The sequence below is a fragment of the Apteryx mantelli genome, chromosome 4 (genome assembly GCF_036417845.1).
Source record: "Apteryx mantelli isolate bAptMan1 chromosome 4, bAptMan1.hap1, whole genome shotgun sequence".
NCBI lineage: Eukaryota > Metazoa > Chordata > Aves > Apterygiformes > Apterygidae > Apteryx > Apteryx mantelli.
In genome coordinates, this window is record NC_089981.1 from 30536652 (window position 1) to 30561057 (window position 24406).

General features: G+C 39.4%; 1 protein-coding gene across 11 annotated transcripts in view; it reads right to left on the minus strand.

Annotated features, from left to right (window-relative positions):
* GALNT18 (polypeptide N-acetylgalactosaminyltransferase 18) overlaps nt 1-24406 on the minus strand; it is a 251104-nt gene that overhangs the window by 178901 nt on the left and 47797 nt on the right. Inside the window, exon 1 of one of the 11 annotated variants that reach the window (XM_067296133.1) lies at nt 10274-10330. The exons of the other annotated variants lie outside the window; for them this stretch is intronic. Coding sequence (XP_067152234.1) covers nt 10274-10289 — 16 coding nt within the window. The 5' untranslated portion in view covers nt 10290-10330. Of the gene's footprint in view, nt 1-10273; nt 10331-24406 lie in introns of those variants that run through there. 11 annotated transcript variants of the gene reach the window in all.

Consider the following 24406-nt stretch of genomic DNA (forward strand, 5'->3'; position numbering starts at 1 on the left):
CTTAAGAAATGTATCTCCTATTTGTACATGACCCCTGTATATTGTCCATGCTCTGGATAAACAAGCATTTACTTTGTTTATCTGTATTAGGGAAAAAAAGGTTGTCCTAACTTTAAGTAATGTGGTCGTAAATGTGATTCTGTGCTGACTGGAGAGAGGACACAGTGTGAAGTGGTTCTTAGGTTTTATGATTATAGGTTCACATAAAAAGCTATTTTTGCATGGAAGAGGATTGAAAATGTCCTTTGCCATGAAGAAAGTAGAGCTTCTCCAATCTGTCACTACAGTGATAGTTAATGACCTTGTATATTGTGACAGGTCTGAACTGATCAAAATGGACTGTTGGCTATAAGATTAAAAAAATGCATTCATTCATCTAGCTTATCGCATGGAATCATTAAAGTTATTACAGTTATTACAAATACTATATGTTGGTCCAGTAGTAAAAACAAGATAAAGTCAACATTCTTCATTATAAACATCATGTAAACATTCTAAGAAAACCTTTTTTTCATTGTTAACATATTTACAATCTCTCTGCATTGATAAGAACAAGAGAAAAATGACATATAACGAGATCTCACCCTAGGGAAGCAACTATTTCTCCAACTCTCAAACCTGCAGGGATGACAGTTGGTTGTTTTTGCCTTTAATGCATCAGATTCACATTTGAATTCGCAAGTTATGCCCATTCATTAGCTACTTCAGAATATACTCTATTTTAACACTGCTCTTGCATAATAATTTTTTCCCTTTCACAATATTTTCAAACATTAACTTGGCCAGAATCTTGAAAATGCATTCTAATTGTGGCATGCCTTAAGCATACTGGATGCTAAAACATCTCCATTTTGTATTCACACAGATATTTCACTTCATACATTGGCTCATTAGAGGATGAATTGCCCTTTCACATCAGCAAAAACATACCTTTTCCCAAGTCAAGCTAAACTAGAGTACATATATTATTAATTTTACTATCACTATGTTCTTCATAAAAATGAAACACTAAAGACTTTTAGGTAGACCTGTCAGGAAATTAACTAGTTTCTTTTGTAAACCTCTGTAATCATAATTGCTAAAGCCTTAATATAAAAATCCTTAACATAGTCAAGAACAGCTTCAAACTGAGCACACGTCTGAAGAACTAATCTTTTCTAGTTTATAAAATACATGAAAATATAAATTCTGTAGAATATGACATAAGGGAATTGCATCTTTGGAGGGAGATGTTTCCCTCCAAAGTCAGCTGAACAGGCATAGAAATCCACCTAACAGACAAAGGGGAGGGGACAGGGAGAAAACTCTTAGAAAATGGAATAGAAATTGTTTAAACTCCTCCCTCTTAATGCTCACCTCACAGAAAGGAATTCAGATTCAGTACACATAACAAGTAAACTTGCCATAATATATGATTTTGCAAGCCTGTATAAAATCTATATCTATTTTAAATATAAAACTAACTAATATAAATCCAAAGTTATTTTGTCAATGTTGTAAATTGATATAGACTGTTATTCCTGCAGCTGGGATCAGAATCTATCCCCTAGATGACAAAGATGGTAACCAAATATTCAATATGTAATAGTGCTAAAAAGGGAGAAGCAGTGCTTCTTGGCTTTGCTCTTCCCAGCTGCCTGGCAAAGTACGGGTAATCCGTCAGTCTAGGCTCGTGGAGGTCATGATTTAGAAGCAGATATTCAGGCAAAGTCAAGGATGCTCCTGAAGAACATAGAAGATACGTACCACCTGCCTTCTTATCAACTCTTCCACAAGACAACAAACATTGACTGTTCTCTCTATGCAGATACAGGGGACTGCTTCACAGTCTCTTGATGAGATGGGGCAAATCCCCCAAGGATAACTGCCATACGTTCAGCAAGTATCCTTAAAATCTTGCAGGCTCTTTTTTTTCCTTAATGTACAGTATATGTTTACATGGCTTTCCCCTTCTTTCCATCAAAAAACACTAAACACATTAAGCACTTAATAATGTTCAAACAAGACAAAGAGCAGACCAGAGAACTAACTGCAGTAACTGGAAAGTCTTACATTTACTTCAAATGCCAGTTGATCAAGTGTCCTTAGACCAGCACTGAAAAAACTCTGTACTGCTCAGTATAAGGCAAAACCCGCAGATTTTCAAAAGAATGGAGAGCTTATTGGAGTAATAAGTATGCACTAAATAGAAGATTAAGCCTTCTCTGTACTTGTACCACTAAACACCATTTTTAGTAAGTGAAAAGGGGAAATCTCAGGGTAAAACAGGACAGCATGCAAAGCCAGCTAGTAGGCAGAAGTGCACAGCTGCTCTGCAATGAAGTCAGAATATTACCAAGTCGGTAATTTTTCCATCTTTGTTCTGAAAGAAAGAAAAGTTAAGAAAGGGAGAAACCAAATTGGGAAGTTTACAGAACATGTGTATTTCAAAGATCAAGATACAATAATCCTGCAATCCTGAAAGTGTGAGAGGAACTCAGGGGAAGCTGTGGCATGGCAAGAAGGCTGGATTATTTGTTTCCTCCTCTAGAAATGTTGGGCACTCCATTAGGGCTTCTCCAAGCCTTCGCAGTGTCAGGCCTGAACTGAAACCTGCTCCCTTAACTAAGACGACTAGAGAAACGGGTCATTATAGCGGTAACACATTGGCACAAGAGGAAGTTTCCTTTCACTTGGGTGAGAAGAGGAAAAATCCACATCTTTGGGAGCACTGAAGGTGCTCTCAGTGCAGATGGTATAGGGACTTATATAGTGCATTTATAGTCACTTAATAGTCACAAGCTGTCTGCCTTAAAATAATATTTATGAAACCCCCATACCCAGAACTCTGATAAATATATCTCGGAGATGGGCGGTGAACAAAACCTTCAGGTCAAATTTGCAGCTGATGTAAATTACTATAGCTCCACTGACGTCAAGGACTAATCAATGAAACAAAGCTAATTTGCACCAGCTGCCAGTCCATAACACTTCTGCTATATGTGCTCATTCTTTCCATTTATTGTTCCCAGTAGCAAATGAGAGATTTCCGCTGCAAAATTAAACTGATAGCTGTTACTCATTCTCCAGCGCTACCAGTGCCCTTCTAGAAAAAAAATGAGAGTGAAGAGTATCTCTTTCCCTACAGTAATAGGTCCTGCCTCCCAAAGCCCACCACCCTCACTTCTCTTGTGCATGATGCAATGGAGCAAGAACAAAGATGTGCCACATCTGTTATCTACTAAAACAGTATGAAAGATGGTAACCTTAAGCTGAGATATAAGGCAGACTGAGGCTCTGTTCAGCTCTGGATATAGACAAAGTTACACTGCAAGACTGTCTTAAAATTACACATTTACAGAAAGAGCCCAACAAGAAGCAGCTGAAATGAACACAAGGCAGAATGCTCATCACAGAAAAGGATCCTTGACAAGGTTTGTTCCATTCCAGTTGCCTTTCTGGGTGCCAAGATGGCAGATCAGCCTGCAGTACCAGATAGTGCTTCATTCAATCTCCCCGAAATGCACATAAAACCCAGCAGAAATGCTGAACATATGCCTTAGAAAGGACAGGCAGCATACTTTTTGGTCACGTAAGGCACTGCAAACACTTCATGAAGTTTCCGACTACCTGCAGAACTCTGAAGATACAATTAATTTATGAAGCCATACGGAACAAATCTTCACAAGACAATCCACGGCTAACTGTCAAGAGAGAATGGTATCAACCTAATTCAGAGTCCTCAGCGAGGAACATGGGAGGCATCCAGGGAAAAACTGCAATAAAGTTAGCAGAGTAAAATTTAAGTTTGCCCATGATCTGTGAGGAATCATTACTAATACGCACTTTTTAACGAGCCCAAAGGGCTGCAACACAATGCCAAAGAGATGCATACATTCTGTTTCCCAACACCAATGGCCTGAGCAAGAGGAAAAACACTGAAAACCTGTCACTATCTTGAAAAACAGAATAGATCTAGAAACAGAATAGTTTAAGAGCTTAACTATGCATGTTGCAGCTGGATGATCTATATCTTCTTGTGTGTCTCACGGGAAGTTGTCTCATAAGGCACTCCTATGGCTGCCCTATATAAATTTATTTCAGCAATGGATTTGCATACATCTTCCTACAATTCTCTAAGCTCCCAGATTTTATACACAGAGCAACCATTTAATTTTCCAGCTATGCAGAGAATGGAAAAGAAATCTCTCAAATGAAACAAAGTTTAAAGTTATCAGAGATACATGGTTAATGGTCCTTACATTCCAATTTATATCTGTGTGCACAAGACTAATTAATACACTAACTCCTTCCTTGGATTTCACTTCCAAATGTCAGGGCCTCTTTCCTAAGTACACTGAAGACTGGATTAGGGAGATGGAGCACATTCATTTAAACACTACAAGACTTGTACAGAAATGGGGAGCAGGGGGAGATGTTTGAAGTAGGGCAAATTCTCTACTCTCCACACTTGTCTTTACGGTCTGCTATGCACTCCTTCTTGTTATTCTAATAGCCATGATTCCCTGTGACAAACTCAGAATTTGCTGTTATAAGGAATACAATGCACATGCTATAGCACACAGAACAATGATAAAGTGCAGGTCACAAGATAGCAAAAAAGAAAGAAAAAATAATAATGTACAAAATCATTTTTGGTCTTATGCTCCATAATCAGTAATTTTCAAGAATACAGTGTATGATGCATCATTATCTACATCATCCAGTTCCACTGAATATCTTACACCGCAACAAGGAACAATCAAACCCTAAAAAATAATACCCTAAATGTATTCTAGGAGTAACATGTCTGTTTGCTTAGAGTTATTTAACACAGTTAACAGAGGGTTTTGGTTTTGGGGTTTTTTTTGGCCAGGATTCTTAGATTACACAGCAGCTCTGTGAAAAATGAAAAACAGCTGTGACTTCAGACATCATCAGAGATATTTAAGATTGACAGATAAAGGCAGAAATGCTACCTACACAGATCCTGCTCACTTACGTGGTCATCCAAGAGAAGCTAGGACCCATGATCAATCCAGATCTTTGCCTGTTAGGATGACAGAACAGCTTTTGAATACCATTGCTGCTGAATGTTCTAGGCACCAACCATCAGCAATGCTGACATATGATCAGCAAATTAACGGTTTCAACCAGGTCAGGAACAAGCTGCAAAAAGAGACAATGTCAGGTATATAAAGAGGCACAGAATTACCTCTATCTCAGTTCTCCCCACCTTTCAAGGGCACTTGATGTGTCAGCTGGCTGGATATATTCCCCCCAAAAGAGAGGAAAGAAGTGATACTACTGCAGAGGGTGAGGTGCAAAGGGTAAGAAGGAAACAGAGAACTCCCAGGATGTGGGAAAGAGGAAAAGTGGCATGGAACATCAGGAAAAAAAACAGGCTACAAGCACACAAGAAAGCAATTGAGAGAAAAATGTGGAACATAAGTTATAGATAGTAATATAAGATATATTGCAGAAAGGGAAGTAAGGGCACAAAGGAAAAGAAGAATTTGGAGAAAACATTAAGCACTAGCCTGAACATCATCTTGTGCAACCTTAGCTCACTGCATCTGTTTTTTTGAAATGTATGTGCTACTTTTGCCCTATATCACAGCCTGGAGGGGATAAAGCCAGTAAGGATTCTGACGCCTTCCAGAATCAGAATAGTGGGGTCATTCAAGTGATTTAGTACATTGCTGTCTTCTCGTTTATACACAGTGCTCAATTTTATTCCAAATTCTAATTACTATTCAAATGCAATTTGAAGTGGAGACTGGATCTTATTTATCCCTTTTTTTTTTCCCCTCTCTTTTTAAAACAATCTTTGAGGACCTCCATCCCAAATGGTACATCCCTGGCACTACTAACCCTACAAATAACACTAGCATTGTATTTAAAGCAATGTTCCTGGGAGTGAAGTTATAGAGACTGCATCTAGGAATTCTCAGTTTAGAAGTCTGAATTTCTACTGTCTATGATAAAAAAAAAAAAAAAAAAAAAGATCTTTTTGCATAGTCAGAGCTTCTATATGTCTCCTCATCAGAAAATCAAGAATTTATGTTGATGTATGCTTATCCACACCCTTTATCACCCCTGTATAACACTTAGGTTTCCAGCACTTTAAGAGTTAAGAAATATCATTCACTACATTTTCAGACTGAGAAACCAGGGAAAGTAGTGGGGCAGAAATGTGCTGTGGCTTGTACAGAGTCATGCAGTAAGAGAAAAGCACGACTGGTTCCCATTTCTTTGCTCCAAAACCCAGAGAAGCCCACCTCTATTTCCTCAGTCTTCTTTTATGTTTTAGAAATTTTCTCTTTTGCATATAACAGAAAAGAAACTTATTCATCTGTTTCTAGGTAAAATGACCTAGAAATAGAAAACAGTGTTTCAGATATACTGTCAACAGCTGCTGCTGCTCTGACTGGGGGAACATTCATTTTCAAATTCTTGGATCCCTTGGGTGGGGGGGAACTATTGAAGGAAGAATTAACATCTTTACCAACCCAGCTTAATTTTGTTGCATAAAGAAAAAAAAAAAGACGCACAGCTGGATGCAAAGGCATGCATCTCAAAAAGCAGTACGTCTTCTGTAATTTGCTTTAAAGTTTTTGTTTGTAATACTATTTACTTTGCAAGAATATTATGACCTACAGGAGTACTAGAAGCATGCTGGTGACTAAGTAGACATTAAATTCAACACAGGTAACACTTTGCTGACATTCTTCATTGTAAGGAAAGCAAAAGTAGTGCCTTTAAATTATTATATTGTTTTAACATTTAAGTCATTTAGAACAATGTAACCTATTTTACTATACTGACCTAAGAACCCCTATATCTGCAAAACACTATACTTCAATTTTACACACAAGGGAATTCTGTAAGAGTTCTATATAGTTACAGACTAAGGCCAGGAAGCACCATGGACCATTAAGTTCTACCTCCTGCACAGCAGTCCTTGAAATTCACTCAGGTTTGTACTGACCCCAATAACTTACATTTGGAGGAATCACATCTTAAACAGTCTCTCCAAAGCTTAATCCAGATCAGTATTTTACCCTGCAATTTCTGCACCTAGCTCACTGTTTCAGCTACAGTAGTTTTTGTTTAAGGATAGAAAGCAGTATGGATTAAAATTAAATTAAAAAACTATTTGTCATTTACGCTGATCATGAAAAATTAGTCTCTAATCCAAATTTACCTAGTTTCAGCTTCAAACCTCTGCATCTTGCTCTACTTTTCATCTAATGAATATGTAACTACCTCTTCACTCATTTACCTTTACACATTCTGCTAAAGGACAATAAGCTCGCCCTTTAACCCGTTTTTCAATGAACATATAGACCGAACTAAGTCTCTCCCTTTATGAGACATTACTAGTCATGCTATCTAGGCCTTTGATAATCTATAACATCAACACAGCAAACAATTAACATTCAACAAAATCAACCCTGATATCATAGCTTCACTCTGAAGAAAAACACTTTGTAAGCAACACCTTACATAGCAACTAGCTGGCTGTTCTCATCCCACAGACCTGAAACTGTGTATTAAGAGAAAATAAGGACAGATAAAAGTCTGAGTGATTTATTTCTCCTGGTTGCACTCTAAAGTCAATGCCAGTATTGGAAATAAAGAAAACAAGATGGATTCTCTACTGACCAATGCACTTTCAACAGAATTATTAACTAGATTTTGATTATTGAGCATTTATCTTGGTTGACATGCAAGCTAAAGAACCACCCTACCCAGCAAATCAGATTGCTGGCCTTGTACAATACTGACTGTTACAATAAACCAAACTTTGACTTCTGAATCCTACAAATTTGGGTCTGGAAGTGCTTGGGACAGACTGAAAGAAAAAGGGAGGTGGGATATATGGTGATGCTTTCCCTTCCAGAGCCAGATGTAACCACAGAGGATTGCTTCTTTCTCCCCGCAAGTACCTAAGCAAAGGCTGTTCCACAAGCACTGGCTGCAGACTCATCCAAGATTACAAAGGAGGCTGGGTCAGATGCATGGAGCCAGGAACACAGAACTCATCTACAAATACTTGTTCAGACTACTGGACTAGACTCTGTTTCTCTGTAATAGCTTGCAGTTTCAGAGAACTCTTGTGTATGCATTTCCTTTTCCAAAAGCAGCAGAAGAGGTTCAAGCATGAAGTCACCCTTCTACAGGGCTTTGGAAATTCTGTCAGAGGCCGCATGGTTACGGACAATCTGAAAGACAGATTTGCGGTTCTGTTAAGCTAAGCCTTGAAAGAAATAGCCTAGTCTATTGTCAGTGCATGGCTTATCAAAGCATCTGTTCTCTACCATGTTTAAAAAGCAAGCTCAGATCTTTGTTTTCACAGCATCAGAGAGAATTTTTTCAGGACCACTACCACAGAAAAATATTTTAAAATGTAGAGGCTGCAAACTCCTAAGGTTCTGTGGTTCAAAACTGTAATCCATAACCAAGGGTAAGTAAAGACCTTCATTGTTACCACAAATGTAACCACTGTCTTGCAGATGCAGAGAGAGAGACACATGCCACCTTTCCTGTTCATTGTGCTCATGGTTACTGTTGGCAGAAAGAACTTCACGTGCAGGGACAGAAACTGATTGCAGCTTCCTAACCTAAATAGCTACTCTTCCAAAGCTTAGCTCCCTGTTCAGCAGCTTTCATAAAAACTGCTCATTAATCTAACAATCACAGATGCACTTTTTGTGCAATTGCTTTTTGCTCTACAAAATGGCCTTGTGAATAATATAGAATACATTCAGAAAAAAAGACTGCTTCGTGCACTTTTCACACTGACCCTCTGCCAGTGTGTCTAAAGCACGCAGTATACAGTGCGCTCAAAAACCATCCTCAGTAAGAACTGTACACAGCAGTAATCAAAAGATAATTAAAGTTCATTCCTTTTCCCACTGAGAAGTAACAGGTGTACCATTACAAGTACTAACAGAAGTATATATAATAATAATAAAGTAGTAGCTGCTAGCCTACAGGCCCCTCTGGTATTTCATGGCATACTAAATAAGAATCCTCAAGATTTTTACTCAGTACCTTATAACCAGACACACACACACGCATGCAATCATCTGCTGGACAAAAGGGTTCCTGAAGTCAGATGCTATGCAGTTGTAACCAGAGGACATTTCAATTGACCATTTGTTAATTTTACTTCATTACATCAGTATTAAGGAATGATGCTTTCTCTTCCTACAAGAAAAAATAATTTACAACACATGTGCAAAGGTATTAATCCAGCACTTGCTTTCAAGTCACATCTGTAGCAATGCTGAAATAGTTAAAGGTGAGGGGAGGAAAAAAAAAAAAAAACAACCCACACCCCAAACCCAAATAAACAGAAAACACTAGTTCCAAGCTTTTCCGTTTGCATAGATACAGTTCTTCATTGTTAAAATCAACTCCTTAACGAAATGCCAGCCAAAGCATGATTTTCTTATACTAAGCAGGCTCTCCAGCTAGCAATCATGCAAGAGGACCTTCAGTGTGAGGCCTCAGTTCAGCAGTCCACTTATCTGTCCCAACTAGCATCCTAAAAACTTGGCTGAAAATCTCACAAAAAGCAGCTTCACTTTTACTGTGAAGCTTTCTAACACACGTAATGAGACCCATCAAAATCTCTTCCCAACAATTCATAAATATATCACTTTGCTTGTAGCACTTCCCACTCCAAGAAACTTAAAATCAAAACAAAAGGCAGGAGAACAGTAAAAATGTTGATTTGCTGTTGTTGTTTTTAATGTGACCTGGGAAACAAACTATTTGTTTCTGTTCCTTAGGTTTGACTTTGTGTATCTTTCTTTCATAAGATTTCCTCACTAGCAATTTTTCTTCCTGTTTAATATGTAACCAAACAGTGACAGCAAACTTTTTCCAGCTTCTTGGTGTTTCTTAAATGCCATGTGTATAAATGTAACTGCATATACAAATGACTCTTGCCACCTGTCCCTTAAAATGAAGGCTGCCCTTTAAATGTTTATTTTACCTGAAGTTCATCCACCCTCTGGAAGATAATGAGCCCCTTGAAACTCCTTCATAAATACTTTCTTTTCTGCAGCTTTTCTTTTCTATAGAAAGTGTCTGAGAAACCTCTATAAAGATCAGCAATATGTAGTAAGAGTCCTAAGATTTTACCAATTTGTGCATCTTAAAAACAGTGAGATTCTTTTTAGCCATTGCATAGAAGGTGAGATAGCATACAAACTGAGAAGTGCCATTTGTTTCCCACATTCAAAACACAAACAGTAATGAGAACGTTTAAAGGAGTAACCTTTTGGCCAGGACATTTCTCTGTTGGCAGCAACACAGGCTTGCACTATCAGCCTACCAAAGGATGCTTTTAAGAGGAATTCAGCAATGCCCTTGCTTCCGCTTATGTCTCTCTCACTAAAAATAAAAAAAATAATAAAAAAAAAATTGCATATCAATTACGGTCTAAAATAATTCAGAAAGACAGAAGCTTTACTAATTGTTCCCAGTGGCAACCATTTATAGATGTTGGTTTAATATTTGTTGTTAAACATTCTTTTAAAATAAAAAGACCTAACCTTTTAATGTCTACCTCCTATAGAGACAATATCCATTACCGCAAATGAGAATACTGATTATAAACCACACACAAATCCATATTGGTATCACGTACATCAAGCAGTTGGAAAGGACACACCTAATGCTCAGGTTTGTGCAGTGTGTGTGTGTGTGTGTGTGTGTGTGCACGCTCATGTCCATCTTTGTCCAAGAAAGGGGACTGTGTTGTTTGTGAACTAATAATTATTCTTCATGAAGTCTTTAAAGCCTTCTTTATTTTAACCAGAGATGCCTTCAGAGTCAAAAAATAATTCTATCGCTATTTTTTTTATAGCCCCTCCTGCAAATACCCAAGACCATGTGGCAGTAGTACCTGAGTAACATGGTATGATGTCACTCCATTAAAGGGAGTCACAGTTACTAGTCTTTAAAATCTGATGCCTGTTGAAAGGCTGCCCATCTCATTGCCTTGGTCTTATGATTTTACTTAGTGCATGGGAGTGTGGGAGGCAAAGGAGAGCCCTCTGGGCTCTAACAAGCAAACTTTAAGAACTCCAGGCAGTTCCATAAGTTGCTGCTGTAAATGAGTTGGATTTCACAACTGTTGCAGCAGGAAAGAACATAAGCATCACAGATCAGATTCAGGCTGTGTGTAAACCGTCTTTAGTTCAGCTGAATTGCCCACGCTTCCCTCAGTTCTAAACTGAAAACATGTAGACAAATTTTGATTTAAGTTGCATCTGTGCAACCATATTCATTTCAATGGCATCCTATGGGAATAATTAACCTAGAATTTAGTTCAGTGCATAGAATGCCCAAGGCAATTTTTTTTCATATGGAAAGCAATCAAGGAAAACTAATTTTAAAGAACTATTTTGATAATATGCTTTTAATGGGAATAATGTTGCATTAGATTTTCTTCTTCCATTCCAACCTTGGCAGGCATCCTTCCTGACCACAAGCCACGTGGGACTATGTGCATAATGCTAATTATGTGACTAACACCATTGACATCAGAAACCTCAAAGACAGGCACATGACTAAGTCATCAAAAGGAACACTCTATCAACACAACTTTTGGAAGGCAAAATGAGAGAGATGTAAGTCAAAGAAAAGCTCCAGCATTTTGACACAAGTTTAGAAATACATATAATGACGGTAACTGTATGGGTCACTCTAACTATTAAGAGTGTGCCACACGTATGCTGGTTAGACTGCAAATCACAAAGAGATAATGATTATGATGCACCTTCCCCTACTCATGCCCACCTGTTTTACAAGGTAACAAAGTAAGTTTCCTGTTAGATTTCTCATTTATACAGTACTGGTGAGACTACACCTGGAACCCTATATACTAAACTGGACATCTCAACAATGGAGCTGACAACAGCTTATAGACAACACAAAACAATATAATAAAATCGCAATGTCAATTCCTCCAGTCCCTGTAAAGTACAAAAGGAAGCAAACAGATTTGCAAAATACAAGAAACAATAACCCAGAGGAAAAGGAGAGTTTTATACCCACAAGTGACCAGAGTCTCTAATGACTTTAAAAAGGCCTTTTAGTACTATATTAAATCTAAAGTTGGCAGTCTGTACAACAGCATTAAGGACTCCACTGTAGCCCCTCTATGAATTAATTCTGTAATACAGACATACAAAACAAAAGTGTCTGTGTGTGTGTGTGTGTGTGTGTGTGTGTGCGCGCGCGTTTATATGAGCGTATGAAACAGGATAAAAATGCAGATGGCTCAAAGAGGATCTGCCAGATGCAATGCCTGTCTATTTTTAAGACTATTTACGGAAGTGCAATTGAGGATTCAAAATTAAATGAGTAAACCTAGCTACGCATGTTAAATTCATCAGCCTTGCATATACATTGGTAATACTAATATTATCCCCCACTCTTGTTACGTACTTGCTACAACTTAAATCCTAGAAAGTTTATAATTTATTAGTGAAGAGACTAAGTTGAAACGATCACCAAAAAGTGAGGAAACTTGCTGAAGAACAATTTATTGAAAATGTGAATAATACACCCTCAAGTTCTTTGCCCCCCATACACTGCTATCTGTGTATTACTTTCCCCAAGATCCATTATCACATGGGGTTGCTGGGATGCTGTTAGTGAAGACACGCTTTTGAAAGGCAGTCCAGAAAAAGGCCAGCTTGTTTCATTCTAAGAGCCAAAAGTAAAACACTAAGATGGGATACTAAATAAAATGTTTGATCCATAGGCCAAATGTAATGCAGAAGTTCCATCTTCACCACTCTCTTAGGAAGTGAGCACATTTAACTGAGAACACAGCTTGGGCATCGGATCTCAGCAATTTAGAAGATGAGTCAAAGGGCAAAGGGAAGTGTTGGCAAAAGGTAAGATAACTAAGTGGGTCCAGAGCAAGCAGAACAAATGATGCCTGATTTCCCATGACTTTCTGTCTGGTAGTTCAATCCTCTAATAAGATACGAGCTCTCCCCTAAGCCTGCTTGCCAGTTAGGACACTGGTAGGAGACTGTGTGTGTACAAACTCTCTTTTCAGTGCGAACTTACACTGCAGCATTTTCTGCAGTAAAGGCAACAACAGGAGGCCTTAACTATATCTCGCCAACTATTTTCCAAAACGCTGCAGGAACTTAGTATCTTTGAGACCTCCTCTTCTTTTTAAAGCTTAGCTGAAATCAGCCAGGCAGGTTCAAAAGTTCATGGATGTGAACACATGTTCTTATACCCATAGGCAGTCTTATTTCCTTACAACATTAAATAGCTCTTATCTACTTTTCCATAATGATGAAAACCAGAAAACTCTCCACTGTGTTCTTTTCCTTTTAAAATCCTTGCTCCCCATCAAATAATGTATTTTGTAATTACAGCAATATCATCTTTACAGACTGACTTAATGAAAACAGATAAGATTGTCAGCACCTCAGAAACTCTGAAATATAAATCAACTAATGGGGGGAAATGTCTCTGTCCTCTGCTTACATTTTAAACAGATCAAAGCAGCCATTCTTGCAACAGGAAATATTAATGTAGCTGGTGACTGAATTTGAAGAAACGATACTCCAGATCAGAGCTGAAGGTTAAACAAATGTCTTTGGTTCCCTTCCGCATTCCCTACCAGCTATGCCAATAACATTTGCCATGTCCCCAGTGTATGCAATCAGTTAAGAAAGGGATGAAAAGGTGTTAAGACCAAAGTAAGAACAGTAAGTCAAACTAAAAAGAAGATAGGCCACAAGCTTATTTAGTTAAACCTGCAGAAAATAATGAGTTATTCTTCAGAAAGATCTGATTCACGTTCAGACATCTTAAGTGTCATCAGTAACAAATGTTATTGGCTCTCATTTCCAAACTTCTCACTATTGGCAACACATGCACTGAACATAGAAAAAACAGCTGTTGGAAACTTAAGACTGACAACTGCAAACATAGCAGACTGCAAAAACACTGCAAACTCCTGAACATTTATCATCCCAGTCTGAAAACATATAGCCCATGTACTTCATCATCCCTCAGAATATCTGTCAAGCAGACACAAAACAGACTTAAAAGATGATCTGCAGTCAGAAAGGCTAAACAAATCAGCTTCCCCCAAAGAAAGAACGAACCTAAGCAAATGCTAAAAACCTAAAGACATCAAGTTTCTGTAACTGAAGACAAGCAACATGTTCAGCTGCAGCCATAATGGATTTTAAGAGATGCCTCAATAAGTTTATACCGTTATATTACAGTTTTTGTTATTTCTAGTGCTCCAGATCAGAGGTCTATTCTGTACACAGGAGCAACAGGAAACACCTTTGTATCTTTCAAAATTACCATCAGAAATATTGCAATACCCCTAATGCTGCATTATTCTTAAATTCTTCCAAGATGGGCAAAGGAAGTCAAAGAGCATCAAGGACATGGATGCGGGGGCAGGGAGGGACAGCACTGGAGGGGACTGCCTGCCTCTCTAGCACCCCAACTCTTTGCTCTGCAGTTGCACACCCAAGCTCTATGGAAAACAGCTGGGAGTGGGGTAGGAAGCACAGCAGGGCCAGGTGGCCTAGGCTGAAGCAAAGCATCACAGATGGTTTGATATGGTATCACTGATGCACGTTACTGCCCACAGCAGCAGGCATAATACTATCATGATAGCAGTACCTACCATGTCACTAACACACATGCTATCCCTCTCCCCCTCAGCAAGCTACAAGTCATGCCATAAAAAATATTTGGAGCAGAGCTGGTTTTTGTATTGCTAATCTGCAAAAGCTGGCCTTTGAATCACTGTAACTGTCTCAGAAACAATCAGTTCCTCTGCTAAACATGCAGCTCCCTAGCAGCTTTGAAACGAACGTATGGCATAGCAAGAGGAAGAGCTTTTAGCCTGGAAACCATTTCTGTTGCAACAGTCTGCCCCACAGTTTGGCCAATGGCAACATCCTGAAGCCAAAGATCAGTCCCCAAACAGATCTAATTTAAACAAGAGATGGGAGAAATGATTCTCTACCTGCCTGCATCCCCTTCAATTTATTGGAGGGCATCACCTCACTGTGATCAGAGCTTCTGAGAAGAATACAGATGCCTACAATCAATGTTTTGTATCAAATGCTATCCGCTTAAAGGTTTTAAAATTGTTAGTAGCTGGTCACCTGAAGTAACCAAGGTGCCACCCTGAGTAATGACTGATTTTTCTTTATTTGTAAAAGATGCTAGATATGAGTATAAAACTGTATTAACAGATGCTTTTTAAATCTTTCTTTGCTCCCTGGATACCTCCAAACTCACAGAATCACAGAATGGTTGAGGTTGGAAGGGACCTCTGGAGATCATCTAGTCCAACCCCCCCTGCTCAAGAAGGGTCACCTAGAGCACGTTGCGCAGGATTGTGTCCAGGCAGGTTTTGAATATCTCCAGAGAAGGAGACTCCACAACCTCTCTGGGCAACCTGGTCCAGCGCTCTGTCACCCTCACAGTGAAAAAGTTTTTCCTCATGTTCAGATGGAATTGTCTGTGTTTCAGTTTGTGCCCGTTGCCTCGCATCCTGTCGCTCGGCACCATTAAAAAGAGTCTGGTCCCATCCTCCTGACACCCTCCCTTCAGATACTTGTACACGTTGATAAGATCTCCTCTCAGCCTTCTCTTCTCCAGGCTAAACAGGCCAAGCTCTCTCAGCCTTTCCTCATAAGAGAGATGCTCCAGTCCCCTCATCATCTTTGTGGCCCTTCGCTGGACTTGCTCCAGTAGTGCCACATCCCTCTTGTACTGGGGAGCCCAGAACTGGATGCAGTACTCCAGATGGGGCCTCACCAGGGCTGAGGAGAGGGGGAGGATCACCTCCCTCCACCTGCTGGCAACACTCTTCCTGATGCACCCCAGGAGACCATTGGCCTTCTTGGCCACAAGGGCACATTGCTGCCTCATGCTTAACTTGGTGTCCACCAGCACTCCCAGGTCCTTCTCCGCAGAGCTGCTTTCCAGCAGGTCAACCCTCAACCTGGACTGGTGACTGGGGTTCCTCCCCAGGTGCAGGACCCTGCACTTGCCTTTGTTGAACTTCAGGAGGTTCCTCTCCGACCACCTCTCCAGCCTGTCCAGGTCTCTCTGAAGGGCAGCACAGCCCTCTGGTGTATCCGCCACTCCTCCCAGTTTTGTATCGTCAGCAAACTTGCTGAGGGTGCACTCTGTGCCTTCATCCAGGTCATTGATGAAGAAGTTGAACAAGACTGGACCCAGGACTGACCCCTGGGGGACACCACTAGCTATAGGCCACCAACTAGACTCTGCACCGCTGATCACAACCCTCTGAGCTCTGCCATTCAGCCAGGTCTCAATCCACCTCACTGTCCACTCATCTAGCCCACACTTCCTGAGCTTGTCTATGAGGATGTTATGGGAGACAGTGTCAAAAGCCTTGCTGAAGTCTAGGGAGACAACATCCACTGCTCTCCCCTCATCTACCCAGCCAGTCATTCCATCACAGAAGGCTATCAGGTTGGTTAGGCATGATTTCCCCTTGGTGAAGCCATGCTGACTACTCCTGATCACTTTCTTGTCCGCCACAGCCTTAGAGATGGCCTCCAGGATGAGCTGCTCCATCACTTTTCCAGGGATGCAGGTGAGGCTGACTGGCCTGGAGTTCCCTGGGTCCTCCTTCTTGCCCTTTTTGAAGACTGGGGTGACACTGGCTTTCTTCCAGTCTTCAGGCACCTCTCCTGTTCTCCATGACCTTTCAAAGATGATGGAGAGAGGATAAGCAATGACATCCGCCAGCTCCCTCAGCACTCGTGGGTGCATCCCATCAGGGCCCATGGATTTGTGGGTGTCAAGTTTGCTTAAATGATCTCTAACCCAATCCTCCTCCACCAAGGGAAAGTCTTCCTTTCTCCAGACTTTCTCTCTTGCCTCCAGGGTCTGGGGTTCCTGAGGGCTGGCCTGACCAGTAAAGACTGAAGCAAAGAAGGTATTCAGTAACTCGGCCTTCTCTGCATCCTTCGTCACCAGGGCACCCACCCCATTCAGCAAAGGGTCCACATTTTCCCTAGCCTTCCTCTTGCTACTGATGTATTTGAAGAAGCCCTTCTTGCTGTCCTTGACATCTCTAGCCAGATTTAATTCCAAATGGGCCTTAGCCTTCCTTGTTGCATCCCTGCATACTCTGACAATGTTCCTATATTCCTCCCAAGTGGCCTGTCCCCCTTTCCACTTTCTGTATACTTTCTTCTTCTGGTTGAGTTTTGCCAGGAGCTCCTTGCTCATCCAAGCAGGTCTCCTGCCTCCTTTGCTTGACTTCCTACTCAGAGGGATGCACCGCTCTTGAGCCTGGAGGAGGTGATGTTTGAATATTAACCAGCTCTCTTGAACGCCCCTTCCTTCTAGGGCCCTAACCCATGGGATTCCTCCAAGTAGGTCCCTGAAGAGGCCAGAGTTTGCTCTCCTGAAGTCCAGGGTTGCGATCCTACCTAGTGCCCTGCCTCCTTCTTGAAGGATCCTGAACTCCACCATCTCATGGTCACTGCAGCCAAGGCTGCCCCCGACCTTCACATCTTCCACCAGTCCTTCTTTTCTTAGTATTTCCATAAATCTCTTCTCTTGCCTTTTCTCATGTTGTCCTCTATATTTGGAGCAGGTTCTTACCACTTGTCCAGAAAGCATCCTTCTTCCCTATACCGCTACCATTTTTCATAAATCCTGCTTAGGGTGCAGATATCTAATACTGATATGGTCTCAGCCTGCCCTGCATATTGTTCCTATCTTTGTTGACCTTAACACATCTTACAGCAACACTAGAAGATTTCATTCAGGATAGGAGCCCTTTTTAGGCTAATACATAGTTCTTCCTTTCAATAGGTCTCATGTAAACTTCCATGGGAATGTACGTACTAACACTCCCAGAGAACAGCAATAAAACAGGTCACTACCCAATTTGTCACCTGAATAAAATGAACAGGAGTTAAGAAACAGATTGTGATCCAACATAATATTTTGTTAGTGCTCTACATTTGGTATTTCAGAAAAATAACAAGGAGGAAAAAGTATACATTTAACCTAAGAAAGCTTCTTGCTCTCCACAGCACCTATGCTAATTATTTCTTGGTGCTCGAGATTAATTTAATCATTATTTTACTACAGATACTGTATACAAACAGTTAACGCTAACTGTTTAAAGGCTAAGTGCTAAAAAAAAGCACCCTGCTCCTTTATATGTTAAGAATAAGCTACACTGTAAAGTGCTTCATAACTAAATTCTGAAGACCCTCTTAAGCCCCACTCAAGTACAATTCCTTGAATCTTAATAAAGGCATAATGAAGAAAAAAAATCTAATCCATTAGCTTCTGCTGTGAATAACAACACTTGGGCACTCCATCTCTCACAGGTTTTGAAAATGTTACAGGAGATCTTCCTCCTCAGTATGTCCTCCTCAACAAAACACTGATCTCTGCTGACTTGCTATTTATCTGCCCACTCTGCTTAGTGAAAGTTTGGAGTATTGGGGGGGGGGGTGGAAAGAGGGGAAGAAGGATATTTTGAGTAGGTGCTTCCTGTAACAAGCTGCCTTTGTTCAGTAAAATTATTCTCATCAGCTGATTTTCACTTATTATAATACCACTGCTGCCAAGTCACTGACAAAGAGTAGCAGGAAAGGGTAACTAAACACCAGGCAAAAAACAAAAAATGTCTTATCTTGAAAACACACCAGACCTTATTTTTTTTTCTTTTGGTTTCATAAATTCAAGCTACCGCCAGCTATCCATGGGAATAAGGGAATTCAGATAAAAATAAGATTTTTCCAGTTTATTTTTACTACTACACTGAGACAAAAGAGAAGAAAGATATGGAGCTGTTTGGGGCTAATTAGATTGACCAAAAAACTGCCAGCCTGTGACATGGAGCAACCTATTTGACCTGAAGGATCATGGAAAACAAATTTTGGAGTAACTATCATCCAAAATACAGTTACGCAGCATGCCTCCTCCAGTTCTTAAAAAGAAGAGCAGTATTACCACATTATTTCATCCAGGCTATGGTAGCTTGATAACAAAACTTATTCTTACACAGGAAACACTGCAAGTAGCACAGGAAAGGAAATCTGTCCATGGAAAAATCATAACATAACCCCACCTCTCTTATTAGTACAATCTTTGATTACTTTAACTGAAATCAAATGTTGGTCTGCTCTAATTTATTTCCTTCCATTTACAAGTATGAAACAAGACCAATCTTTCCCTTTTTGTCTTGTTTCACAATTCTCTTATCTACGTAACATTGTCACAGCTGGGCTGACTGCACATTTATACAGTATTTATTGAACACTTTCCTTAAAGTGCCATTAATTCTGTTCATTGCAGGCTTACTTAAAATTGTTTTAATTTCTAAAATAATCTAAAGATAGTTTACATTTTGGACTAGCTCTTGAAAATGTGTGCATGTGTTAAAAGCACCTTGTTGGCACAAACCATAATTGTTTTGCCTGCAGATAAAAACCAAAGTGCACTACTTGTGAGTACGTATTTATGAATATCCAGACATGCCTCTCCTAAGGCAAATTTACCACAAATAGGTATGTAAATAACACCTTCATCTGGAACCCCCACCCCAGTAGTTCCACGAATGAATACTATGTCAGTGTAACAGGGGTAAACGGAGAAAGGAAGAAAGGAGGGAAGCCATCTCTGAGAGATAAATATTAGCTGGATTAACAAAGACGATAAAACAAGACCAGTGTTATCCAAATTCACATCTCACCACAACTCATGCGTTTGGTAATTTGAAATGGGAAAAGCCACAACGTAAAAATTTCAAAACCACTGACTGACAACTAGCATTCTTCTGCAACAGTCCACCCTGCAGACCGTTTCTTGCATCACTTCTGCCTACACGGAAGTGTAAATGCTCAGCACTTTACAATACGAGCAAGAATCAGAGTCTAAGTATATGGATTTGACCCATCATTAGTTCATTTAAGGGGATATTTATGAGCTAGAAACAGGATCACCCAGTTCAGTGCAACTAATCACCTGAAACATTCTCTGTGTCTCAAAACTGACATAATCAGAAAACTCAAAATTCACAAAGCAGAAGTTCTGTATAAAAAAGTTGTACACATTCCTCAGCATATATATATATATATAAAAACAAACTAAAACAAATGAAATGTTTTTCTAGAGAACAATATTTAGCTTGTAGCATCCATGAGCTACATACATAATGATTTCTGAGGGACCTGTTAACATATTGATTTCAACAGAGCATAATTGTTCTAATAATTTTGTAGTACTAAAACAAGCCAGTTTTCAAGCGTCACCCAGTACTGTGCATATTGATGCAATTAACATCGTTTGGAAAATTTGTTGATATTGCTATGGCCCTTAAAATAGGGGAAAAGGGCATGCAACCAACTACATACTGCAAAAAGGTACATCACCAAGACCAAAAAGTAATAGTTATCCAGTTGTATGCTATTTTTTCTTTACTCTTCCAGGTCTCAATCCAACAAAGCCTTTTAACAGCTGCCTAACTTTATAGCTACTCATACACTTCAAGTCAGCAAAGCACTCAGCTTTCTTAAAAGAGAAGTCATTAAATGTTTTGCTAGATCAAGGCCTAAATCAACAAAGTTATTTAAACATATCTATTTCAATTATCTATAATGAGTTACTTTCTACAATGTTGCTACCATGGGTTAAATAGACCAAACTGGGAAAAGAGTTGCAGTTCTTATTAGGAAGCATGTTTTAAGGTGTTCTGAATGTGCTTTCATGTGTTTTCCGATGTTAAATGTTTTCCAACGTTTTAAGCATGTTTTCATTTACCTCATTTGGGGCTTCAAATGACAGGCATCAGAATATTGCAATACTGTTTGCTTTTTCAGTTCTCTGAAATTTTACACTGTGATATCCTTTTTCCTCAAGCTCAAAAAAACCTGATGGATCAACAGTTAGCATGGTCTTCCTTCACAGGTTCCCATGCTTAATAAAAACGGATTCCTAGTAGGTGGGATCAGAGAAAACCACGACATCATAACCAGTGCAGTAAGACACTATCTCTGAATGCAAAGCCTGCACTGCAGCCTACCAGCCCTGGAATTAAACATGCGGAGCCATGAGGCTTCTCCATTTCCTCCCGGAACGCAAGAGAGCATGATACGAATAACAACCTAAGGCAAACTAAATAACATCACCAGCATTCTCCTGCAGACATCATTGCCTTCTCAATCACACCAATTCTTACTTCAGCTTTTTTGCTATCTTTTGTCAAATATAATGTACATTTAGATGAAATATGTACAAAGGCATTACACAGCAAAATCTCAAGCACGGTGTGCATCAGTGCAAGTGTTCATCTTCTCCACAGGAAACTTTTTAGGTATATACAGGTTTATCTTCTCATCTGTAGTGAAATCTCACAAAAAAAAAAAAAAAAAAAAAAAAAGCGCTAAGAGTTTTGTAAGTTTTCTGGCTAATCTTTCCAGCAGATATATTTTCATTCTTTCTGACAGAAAGCAGGTTACATGAAAAGACTGTATGGAGAAATTCAATTCTGAGAAACAAAGAATAATAAAAATCAAAGCCATAATAAAGCTATTTGAAATGAAACTCTAATACCATCTAGGAGATACTCTGCAGCTTATTTCCTTTTACTCTTCACTCCTAAGCTTTAGAAATATTTGAGACACAGTTCTGGCTGAGAAAAATTCAGAGTACCTAGTGATGTATATTTAAGAATCAGTGAGCCAAGAATAGCATTTTTATTTAACAGGAAACATTATCAAGAAAGCTACACTGAAGAGTGAGTCACCTTCTTTGCATGCCACCCTCAGCTATCAATGCCAGCATTAGCTGCATGATGAAAGATGCAATAAAAATAAAAAAAATCATTTAGATGAGGGTTTATGTGAGCAACATGCAGATAGGCAAAGGTCAGATTTACATGACACAGGGATGGAACAGTGACTGACACACAGAATAAAGTGATCGTTACATTAGATATTTCGTATGTTCATATCACTCATAAGAGACTAATAAAAGACCTTGTAGAAGAAATTTTGCACTGTAACGTAGCTTTGGAGGTGGCTTACTGGTGCGGTAAGGTTCCACAGTGTGGAATGGGAAAGCGGTTTACACAGATCTGAGGGGAGGCTGGGCAAGTTCATGGAAATCCACAGGCAGTTATTAAAACCAGAAACCACATTTAGCTCACTAAATCCTTGAGCTGAAAATGGGTGAAGTCTTGGAAACAAATGGAAGGTGTTATTATGTATGCTTGCTCTGTTCTTATTCTTCCTTCTTGATAGCTTATAGCCACTGCACAAGACAGGATAAAGGACAAGATGTACCTTTGGTCTGACCCTGCACAGCCTTTCTTATGTTTTTAGATAATGAAATGTGTGGTCTAACAGGAAAACAAACTGGATGAAAGTGCTACAAAGAGTGCCGCCACCGCCTAGAAAATAAGCAATTCCAAATGGAAACCTGCAAAACTTCCCAGAGTCCATCACCAATCAACACTTGATCCAAACCTACGTTCAAAAGTTGGTGGCAATCTGACCAAGCCCAACTGGCCTCAGTCTATTGCCATCTGGCAGAGACAGGTAAGGTGGCCTTCCATGCATGATTATTTTAAGTAATTGTGCACACAGCATGGTCCATAATAAGTTATCCTTTAATCTTGTCTTCATTCTTTTCATTTTGCCCATCCACTTGCTTGTTTCATTTGCATACTATGATTTTTTTGTTACACTGTAAATCTTTTCAGGGCAGGAACTGTCACTGATGTTTATAGACTGCTTTACATGGTAGGTAGCAATCACTGGAAGCCTCCAGCCTCTACTAAAACAAGAATGATAGAAAATAAGACAGGATAGCAGCTGAAGCTAATGGAATACTTAATTCACTGAACGCAGCACTAGATCTAAAGTGAGTAGCACAAAGTCTAGTAATGCAGAAAACATTCTAGCTCTGACACATAGTTACATGCTTCACATTTTAACTTCTCCTTAAAACTCCCATTTTCTGAAAGGTCAATTTGCTCTTGCTCTCCACAACTTCACTTATTCTATTCTATTCTATTCACAAAAACAGCTGCATAACAAAGCCTAAGTTTAGGTGTTGCTGTTAATTTACAGCAACATCCTAATTTCTCTCCCACTCGCCTTCTCTCTTCTACTTTTGTTGCTCCATTTTGTCTTCACTGAATACTAACTGAATACAGTACGTCCATAAAAAGGGCTCTTCCATTTCTGCCTGCGAGGTACACTTGAATCATGAGCCTCTGTGTTAATTCATTTTAATTCATGTTAATTCACAGAAGGCAATAAAATCGGTGCAGTAACAGGGCATCACAGTAACATCAGGGGAGCTTTGCTACTGATTCCAAATGGAGCAGATTTTCTTTTTATAGCCTTGTGTTCCTAACATTTCTAATTTCAATATCATACAGGTTTCTTTATGGCTCATGGTAAAGGCTGGGTTTAGTGTTTTCTCATATCTTAGTTTGGTTTAGAATTCTTGCATTGACAACAAGTACAAAAATTAACCAGTGGAGACATTGCTTTGTCTCTGATCAGAACGATTAAATGAAGACAATTTGCAGAAGAAACACCATGAAGAGAAACACTCTTTCAACACATCAAAGGAAAACATTCAGTTTTAAGAAAAAAAAAAAAGTTGCAAGTCTTGGTTTCCATTACAATACACTCGGAAGTCAAACTAGTAACAGATGCTTATACTTAGCTGCTTTGGTAACAGCGTTGATACATCTGTACGTTACTTGTTTTGATGGTGTTGTGAGAAAGTCAAGAGACGATGTTAATCTGCTTAAATTCCAATATACCAGGGCATATACCCTCCTACCAATTAAGGCCTGACATGATTTCATCTGTCTTCATGAAGTTACACCAATTTAACACTAGCTGTAAATCTGGCTTACAACTGAACATTTCTCTCTTAAATAGCTCTCAGATTTCTGAGAGTATAATACTCTCCATATGAGTATTTTCAAAATTTCACACAATTGCTGGGCCTTATTATTCTTCAAGTCCCATCTGTGCCATATCACTTATACATTATCAAGCAGAAGTAGCTTCCAACAGCTTCACATTAATGTATTCTCACAAAATGGTCTGAAATTGGCGTTGCCAATCCCATTCTTTAGGCAAAATCACACAGAGGTGTGTTAAGTCACGAGTTCCCATTCAACAAGAACTAAATGATCAGCTGCCTCCCTTTCTAAAACTTTAAGATTTGCGCGCAACTAATCTTTTAGCGAAGGTCCCTCAGAAAACCATTTTCCAAATCTAGTATACAAGATCTGAAAATAACATGGCTCAAGAGAACTTGTGCAATTTGTCTCCCAAACCTTCCTCTGTAACACATGGCATTTTTAGTGTAT